This window comes from Capsicum annuum, chromosome 2 (genome assembly GCF_002878395.1).
Source record: "Capsicum annuum cultivar UCD-10X-F1 chromosome 2, UCD10Xv1.1, whole genome shotgun sequence".
Taxonomy (NCBI): domain Eukaryota; kingdom Viridiplantae; phylum Streptophyta; class Magnoliopsida; order Solanales; family Solanaceae; genus Capsicum; species Capsicum annuum.
In genome coordinates, this window is record NC_061112.1 from 140,914,129 (window position 1) to 140,923,688 (window position 9,560).

The following is a 9,560-nucleotide window of genomic DNA, read 5'->3' on the forward strand; positions in this document are numbered from 1 at the left end:
AAATATTTAATATATTCTATTAATTTATATTAATTAACTATAACTACGTATTGGAAGTAAATTTTTTAATTTATTTAATTAGCTATCATGTTCAAAACTAATTTGTTACCACGAATCACAATAATTAATAACTTAAAATATTTAAAAGACATATAGAAATTTTATTGATTCTCATTATTTTAGCAATGCCACATAAATTGAGATAAAAGAAAAAGTACTGCAAATCATAATAATTAACAACTTAAAATATTTAAAAGATATATCAAAATTTTAGTTTATTCTCAAAATTGTATCGAAGCCACATAAATTGAGACACAGGGAGTAAATATGTTATTTGATAATTACGTAAAAATTATTATAAATTACAATAATTAACAAGTTAAAATACTTTTTAAAAAATAGATAAAAGTTCTATTCAACTCTCAAAATTTTATCGGTGCACCACAAATCATGACAAAATAAAAAATTATCTTAATTAATTGCAACTAAATATTTAAAGTAAATCAATTTTATTATTTTAATTGACTTTTATATATAAAATTAATCTAGAAATACTAATATTTAAACTTAACTTTACATTTTTAAAGTGCAAAATTCTTAAAATATTTAAAAGGTATATAAAAGTTTTAGTTGATTCTCAAAATTGTATCAAAGCCACATAAATTGGGACACAAGGAGTAAATATATTATTTGATAATTACGTAAAAATTATTATAAATTACAATAATTAACAAGTTAAAATAATTTTTTAAAAATAGATAAAGTTCTATTCAACTCTCAAAATTTTATCGGTGCACCATAAATTATGACAAAATAAAAAATTATCTTAATTAATTGCAACTAAATATTTAAAGCAAATCAATTTTATTATTTTAATTGAGTTTTATATAGAAAATTAATATTTTTATTTATTTATTTATTTTAGTAAATTTAAATTTTAAAATTATTTTTATTATATAGAAATACTAATATTTAAACTTAACTTTAAATTTTTAAAGTAGAAAATTAATAAATTTAATTTAATAAAATAAATTTCTAATGAATATTTTCTTAGAATTTGTGTTGGGTCAATATGTATCAAGTTAAAAAGAAATAAAGAAAAATATATAGTAAAATTTTATTATTGTGAAAGATAAATATATTGCACTATCCAATAATATTTAATAATATCATATTTTGCATATGCAAATACAGCATCCCATATTTAATTAATATACTATTTCGGTGAATTATCGATGATTACTATTGGATATGATAAAATTATATTAATTTTTATAGTAATAACATAATCAATCGCTCTTAATTAATTATTATGAATCATCTAGGTATTAAGAAAATAAATAATATTTAATGAAAATAAAATAGACATAAAATGCAAAATTAACTCTTAATGTTTTAAATTAAATTTTCGTCTTTCGAACGATGATTTCACTATATCACTCCTTATTATAAGTCATTTATGTATTAGAAAAAAAAAATAACAAAATGATATGTCAACATAAAATATCTGATTGACTATTAAAATTATTCTAGTGGCACATAAATTGGGACGAGACAGAAGAAGATATAAAGCAACATATATTATTAGAAAATGAAATAAAAAGCATTGTAAATAACAATAATTAACAAAAAAAAATTTAAAAATTGGTTGATCTCTGCTGCTTCAATCGTGATTTTAATGTATCACCCGCAATTAATTATTATAAGTCACTTATGTATTGAAAAATTAATAATATTGAATCCACGATTTTACTATATATATATATACTATGAATAAAAATTTTCATGATATTTTTTTTTTAAAAATAAAGATTACTACATATACTCAAAGGGCGAAAGAATAAAAACATACGAGTGATAAATGTACAGAAATCAAGAAGCACCAAACGGATTATTAACATTTGTAACATTCAACATATTTCTAAATATTTCCAAATTCTTCTTGAATCAACACATACACATAATAAAAATTATAATAATTACATTTTACTATATCATCCCTAATTAATTATTATGGTCATTTAAGAATTGTGCCACATAAGTTGAAATAGAAAAATATTATAAATCACAATGATAAAAAATTTAAATTATTTAAAAAAATATAATTGGCTATCTTCGACACAAAACTCTGGACAAGGAGAGTAGCATATATTATTCAAAAATTACATAAAAAGTATGATAAATTACAATAGTTAACAACTTAAAATATCTAAAAACAATTTAATATCTTATATATTTCAAAAAAATTACATGAAAAATACTAGAAATCACAATAATTAACAACTTAAAAGTTTTAAAAGATATAAAATATTTGGTCGACTCTTAAAATTATATTAGTGTCATTAAAATTTGGAATAGAAGAAAAATATTATAAATCACAATAATTAAAAACTTAAATTATTTTTAAAATATAATTGATTATCAATGCCACAAAAATTTGGACAAGAAAAGTAACTTATATTAATTTGAAAATTACATAAAAAATATTATAAATTACAATAGCTAACAACTTAAATTATCTAAACACATATTAAAATAACATATGTTGAACTCATGCTAGATTCCGGATGAATCCTAGAAAACATATGCAATCCTTTTAAAGTTTTATTTAAATATATCAAGATTGAAAAGATAAATAAATATCTTAATATTGGGCCCGTGCTGACACGGATCATGCTCCTCTAGTTAATGAGGAGACGAAGGGTAAAAGATTTGGTAACTAAAAGTGATTTTTTTTTTTTTTTTTTTATAACTACGTGCTCTTCCTTCCTTTGGGACTGATTTTAGAAACAATTCAAAAGGGGGTTTCTGCATATGAGACCCGTTTGGGTTTGACCATGAAAATTTTTTTTTTTTTGGGAGTTGGAGTTGCGTTTAATTATGAATATAAATTAAAGTTCTTTTTAAAATTTTGTGAGAGAAGTACGAGTGAAAAAAATGAAAACAAGTCTTTACTTGTTTTTACTTTTCCAAATAATTTTCTGAAATCGGAGTTGGACAATTCATGACCAAACACAACGTATTTTCATTTTTTCCGCGAAACGGCTACTTTAGAAATTTGGTGGACCATAGTAGTAGTAACCAATGAGCATTGATGAACTACAGTAGTACGTATGTCCTTTCTGGTATACTGATACGATTTGTTGCTGCATTTAAACATTTAAAAATGAAATACTCCATATATACAACAAAGATACTTCCTACAAAGTCTAATACTAATCAAGTGTAATAAATTCAAAATGAATAAAAAAAGATACTAATTAATTCCTATATTCCAATTTACGTATTCTTTCCTTTAGCTTGTTAGAAAAATCCCATCCTTTATATAAGTGAGTATAATTTAAAGTTATATTATCGTGTCGAATCACACAAATTATAAATACGAAAGTATATAGAAGTACAAAAAGTTAATGGTGTACTTGTTAATGAAACACAATAGGTGGAACTGAGAGGGAAAGGGAGATGGTCTTGGATATTATGTAGGCATCATGAACCAATGGGGACCTACAGGATTAATGTTTTGGATATCCTATATCTTTCATGACAGGCCCTTTAATTCAAGCTTTTTCCTATCCAAATATCAAAATGCTACCACTATCCACCAATAATTTTTGTGTGGAAACTGGAAAATGACTTATTTCACTATTGATTCACTCAATTCAAGTGCATTTACAACTTCCCGCTTTTTCTTGAAAAAATAAGCTTCTAGTATACTAATTTTCTATTCATTTTTCATTAATCAAGACAAAGATAATTTTTTTCTTCCTTTTTATTACCCTTAATATTAATTTTATTTTTCTCCAAATTAAAATATAAACATCACTTAATAGGAGTACTATGGTAAAATAGTCATGTTATTAATAGTTTTTCTTAAAATTAATATGTAATGTCAAATTGAGATGGGTAAAACGGGACGGAGAGAGTATATAGTAATATTCAATAATTGATTTGGAGTTCGCTTTGCGAACGATCTAAATCTGTATTTTAAGGATAAATTAGCACTATTTTCGTAAGAATGAGGCATTTAAAAAATATTGGTAGACTCATTTAAAAATTCTGATTCAAATCTTCCAACAGTAGAGTAATTATTGGTACAAAAATCTTTGCATTTATGACCAGCTCTCTCAGCCATGAGGGAAAACTTGCATACAGCTTGCATGCCCAATTACAGCACTCCTGGGCTAGTTTTACTCTCCATATGCTACAAGTCAACATTTCCATATGTAGTAGTAGTACTAAAGTTGTTTGCAATTCAACAGCCACCAAAAGAGTGTAAACATAAAATTGGATGTGTCCTATTTCTGTTTTCTTAATGTCCAGTTGATTCACAGATTAAATTATCTCAGTATTATGAGTTTGGAATTATAATATGGGGCTTAATTTATTTCACTTGAGAGGTGAGATAAAATCATTTTGAGGGGGATCTGATTAGATGAATATGTAGAAATAAGTTAGGGATAAAATTTATACTATGTTTGGTTGACGATGTAAATTTATACGATCAATCAAACACAATATAAATCTAACTACAAACATAATCTTAAACTATCCCACCTTATCTCGTGTACAACCGATCCTCGACGATTCTTATTTCAGTTGTATAATCTTTTTTAAGTAGATCACTAGCAAATAGCATAGTAATTTCTACAGATGAATCCCTAAAAATATTTAACTTCTATTCAAATGATAAATCAGCATAGAAGATCATTTCTTCCTCTTTTATTTTTAGTAACTTTTGGTATCATAATTTTTTTAAAATTGTAAGTTTAGGAAGAGAATAAATTGTAATTAATAATCAGTTGTGACAGGTCTTAGACAAAGAGTAATGAAACCTAATAGGACATATTGAGAAAGAAAGATTAGGTGAGGGGCCAATATGGTTTATGACTCCATCCAAAGATTAATCATATTTCATTATTCCAGGTTACTGCTACCAAACAAGAATAAACCGACAAGATTAACGCATAAACTTTCACAATAGTTCATTATTTATTAATTAATTAATTCATTAGCCAAAAGTTATAACAGTAATATTAAAGAAATAGATAATAATTAGAGAACAGTTGAGTTGCTAATTAAGCTGATGCTAACCCTTCATTTTCAGGTACTATTGTTCAAGATTAGATGTCACAGATAGTGTTTCCAAGTCAAATTGGAATTGACAAATGGTAAGGAAAAAAAAAATCCTCATCAGATTCCTCTAATTGATGTCAAAAGCACAACTACAAATGGCCCAACAAAGAACATTCATTTGATCTAATCTGTTTTATGTCTTTTCTCTAATTACTACTTAAGTTCTTAATTCTACCTTTAATCATTACCACTTCTAATTATATACTGTATATAAAAATTTAAAAAAAAAGAGTGAAAAATTGTTACAGTAGTGTCTAAAGTCTGAACTAATTTATGCATATTTTATCTATATCAGTTAACTTTGTCTGCAAAAATTAAAGGAGAGAGGAAAAAATTGTCTTTAACCTATTGAAACAGTAAAAAGTTTTAACTCTGATCTCTTTAACATTTTCATCTACAAATGACTAATCTTGGGTGTCATTTTAATCACTCCTATGATGACTAATCTCTGTTTTTTCTCCAAATTTACCTCAAAGCCTCTTTATCATATATCCAAACTTTGTCACTTTCCCCCCACTGGGGTTGATTCCCCTATCATCTTATCAATCAATCAATCAAAATATTACTAGAATTGGAGTAATGTATAGTTATCACCGAATTTGGGGTCAACAAATAGTTGGGCAGCTTGTGAGAAAATGGGAGTAGCGGTCAGCCAAATTCTTTTTAATATAAAGTTGACAATTAAGAATCAACTTGCCGGCTTCTTACTATTACTATAACATGACACAGAAATGTATTGACATCAAATTGGTCCACCACCCCAACCTAGAGTGGTGGCTTCACTGATTTGTTGGCTAAATTTTAGATTTTGTTGCCTAGGTTTGGAGTTGAACATCAAGTTATTCACTTTACGCTTTAGTTATGAATTAATTAAAAATATGAAAATGCGAGGTCAAGAATGTTTAGACCGCAAATTTCAAAATTTCTTTCTTTTAAGTCAAAAAGTGTCACATAAATTGATGGGAGTACTATACTAGCAATGCATAATTGTACGTCGAGAACCAAATGTTGTATAAGCATCCTTATCCCATAGAAGGCTCACATAGAACTTCTCAGTGCCTAGATGAGATGCTATTTAATAGGGTAACAATTTCCAACAGATTAGCCTCTCTTGGCTATATTAACTACTAAATATATTTTTCAAATAACAGCTTCATTTGTAACAAACAACAGAGGAGTTTATGCAGCTATACATTCAGCTACTACTGTACACACACACAAAAAAGACCCCTTTTCCTACACAAAAGAGGCAGCAGAACAATCTTTAAAGTGTCCAATTGCCTCAGAGCTTTCCTCATGCCATGCTATGCTTAATTCTTTGAGGACTGAGGGTACTATTTGGGATTTCTAACTTGTTTTTTGCTGCATCAACTAAAATTCCATGTCCTATACAGAATAAACCTGATTCTTCTCAACTAGCGCGAATATGGACAATGAAGCAAGTATCAGGAATTTCTTCCCAAGTCTTTCCCACTGAAATCTCCACTACCAAAAGCTCCAGCTGAAGTCACCATGTCCATGTTACTACCCATGGATGTTATTAGGGCAGATAATCCAGGCGTTGGACCGACACTTGCCGCCATTCCCAATCCAAGAAGGTCAAGAGTAGGATGTTTAGGACCAAAGACGGAGGGAGTTCCCATCATTAATTCCTTCAGACCAGAACCCGCGTCACAAGGCAGCCCAAGACCAAGGCCTGCAGACAATGATGCACCATTGGCATCAATTGGTCTCCCACTCCATTCATGCTGCCCGTTGGAAGATGATGTGGAGGACATAACCCCAAAGCCCCTCAACAACGAAGAGCTGGTTGCTGCTGCACCCATCTGAGCTGCCTTCTGCAGTAATGCTGTTGCGGACATGGCTGGCTGTGGTGCAGGAGCATATTGCCTCCTTTCTTGCCCAGCTGGTCTAAAAATTGATGAACTGTGGTTCATTGCTAGGCCGAGAGAAATTGGTTCTGTAGATGAAGGTGATGCCATCTCAAGAGTGTGGTCAGGAGGCATGGCTCGAAACATAACAGCAAAACCAGGAGCTTGAGATGGCAAACTTCCCGAAGCTGTTGATGAAGCAAACAAGCTTCCGAAGACACTGCTGCTAGTACTTCCATTACTACAAGAGCTGCTACAGCTTCCAGTCAAGCTTGCTACCGCTGTTGTTTCCTCCAGAATCTGTTTCGTAGCAGTCCCGGCAGGATTTGTGTTCGGATTCTCCAGCAAATCTGCAGAAATTTTAGCAACTATAAAAAGATAAAAGTTAGTTCATACTTACTTTTAGGAAACAGTGAAAGTTAGGCTTTTCATATAAAAGAATATTATCTGTAGCAAAAGGAGAACTCCTCAAATATACTATCCTTTCTTTACAATCTTTAACTTACTTAAGCATACTACTTATTTCTTTCTTTAGCTAATGTTGGATTGAATCTTCATGTTTAATTATTTACCTGCTATCCTTTTCTTCATTTTTGTTCCTTTCTACTTTAGACCCTACACGATTCTGATTGATTAATAGAAAAGATTAATGATTTTGTACAACCGACTAATACAGATAAGAACAAGGATCAGTAAATGACAAATTAACTAAACTCCAAATAGAAAGATCAAAGCTCTCTTGTTTTGGTATGTAACAAACTCAAATTTAAAATTCCAAGACATCAACTCAAAAGCTACCTGGATTCTGAACAGAGGAAATAAATGACATTACGGCACTTGACGGAGGAACTGCCGGGGTGATTAAAGGCTTTGGAGCTGCTGCAGGAGGAAGAGCTGCTTCTGGTGGTGGTGGTTGAGACTCGGTGGCAGGTGCAGGCGCCGGTGGTGGTGGTGGTGGTGGTGGTGGCGATGGTGAAGCAACTGCTGTTGTCTTAGGCTCCTCATTAGCATTAGGAGGTTTTTCTGGCAGTGTTTTTGCACTTTCTTGAGCTAATGCATCACAAAATGCCCTGTGGGTGATAAAGCTATCCCTCCTATACATTATTATCAAATAAGGTTTACCAACTTTAGAACATAAATTACAAATTAAATTGATCTCAAAAAGCATACTGTTGATTAAATAACAGTGAAAAATTCACCTTGAAAATAGAGTTCCACAATCACATTTATACTCTCTAGTTCCACAAATCTTTGAATGAGCCTTTAAATCAGACTGAACAGCATATTTCTTGGAACACTTATCACATTTCCACTTCTTTTCACCATGTTTACGACAGAAATGTTTCTTGATTCCAGTCAAATCACCCAATGCCCTTGAAGGATGATGGTGAACACAAGAAGGTTCAGGGCAAACATATACTCTCTTCTTCACCTCTTTGCTTGTTCTCTGCCTCAACTTCCATGGCAAATTATGACCCCTTCTATGAAGCTGCAAATTCTGGTCTCTTTGAAACCCTTTACTGCAAATTTCACATACAAATCTGTTCGTCGCCAGCAAAGTCTTTGGTGACAAAGCAATCACCTCTGCATCGGGATCTAAAAGTAAAATCCCAAAAAATCAAATCTTTGATAAATTTTACAAACTGGGTTAATCAAAAATTGTCAGTAAGCATAAAGTTACCTGGCATCCCAGGGAGATTTCGTTTTTTCTTGACTAATTCTTTCTGTGGAACTACTTGATTACCTGAAGAAGAAACACTTGCTTCACCTGAACCAGTAGAATCATTCATGGCGGATGAATTATCTGGGTCAGCCGGCATGATAATTACTTCTAGTTTATTTTCTTTTTGGGAGGGATTGCTCAAAAAGCAAATCGTTATAACATTTATGTTAAAGAAATCCCCCAACTTTCTGATATCAAACTTTTTTTGCTCACTTTTTGCGGTATCTACCAGTCAATCAATCTTGCTTTTTCGTTTTTCTTTCTTTTGTGCCCAACTACCAGCTAAAATAGCAAATACCCATAACTTAAAATTACCTCAAAAACAAAACCCAGATTACAAAAACACCAAAAAGGTCAATCACCGTCTAGAACTTTCTGCCGGAAATAGACAGAGCTATCTTAGCAAATGAAGAAAAACTTGTGGACCGGAGATGGGAACCGGTTAGTATAGTAAGTCGGCGGCTCGGAAATCTAGAGAGAGAGAGAGAGGAAATTTAATGTGAGAAGGGAGACTGCAAAAAGTCTACTGAATTTTGGGTCTTACTTTTCAAGAACATGAAGCAACAAATAAATATATGAATTAAATGAATATGGGTCACAAGAAAATAAATATATAAGGGTTCGTTTGTTTGGTTGGGAAAGAGTCATTTTGAATAATTAATTATTTTATTAGATATATATGAAGATAGTAAATAGTAAAATAAATAATTTTAATATTTACTAATATCTCACATCAAATATGAAATAAAATAATTTTTTATTTTATCCAGGATAATTTATTTTTTATACCTCACTCCAAACAATCTCATATGAAATAAAATAATTTTTTATTT

General features: G+C 30.1%; 1 protein-coding gene across 1 annotated transcript; it reads right to left on the reverse strand.

The window, feature by feature from the left end:
• Positions 1-6,223: 6,223 nt before the first annotated feature.
• LOC107859935 (zinc finger protein ENHYDROUS) lies at positions 6,224-9,306 on the reverse strand. The gene is made up of 4 exons (XM_016705101.2): positions 8,686-9,306; positions 8,204-8,600; positions 7,803-8,098; positions 6,224-7,372 (listed from the first exon to the last, which is right to left on the reverse strand). Exons 1-4 carry the CDS (start codon positions 8,822-8,824, stop codon positions 6,579-6,581), a joined length of 1,626 nt encoding a protein of 541 aa, XP_016560587.1. The 5' UTR covers positions 8,825-9,306; the 3' UTR covers positions 6,224-6,578.
• Between the last annotated feature and the right edge of the window lie 254 nt (positions 9,307-9,560).

Excerpts from the sequence above, each read along its gene's own strand:
- LOC107859935 (XM_016705101.2), bottom strand. The coding sequence starts at position 8,824 with ATGCCGGCTGACCCAGATAATTCATCCGCCATGAATGATTCTACTGGT. Across the intron at positions 8,601-8,685 it reads AAATCTCCCTGGGATGCCAG|ATCCCGATGCAGAGGTGATT; the intron begins GTAACTTTATGC and ends TTTTACTTTTAG. Across the intron at positions 7,373-7,802 it reads TTCCTCTGTTCAGAATCCAG|TTGCTAAAATTTCTGCAGAT; the intron begins GTAGCTTTTGAG and ends ATCTTTTTATAG.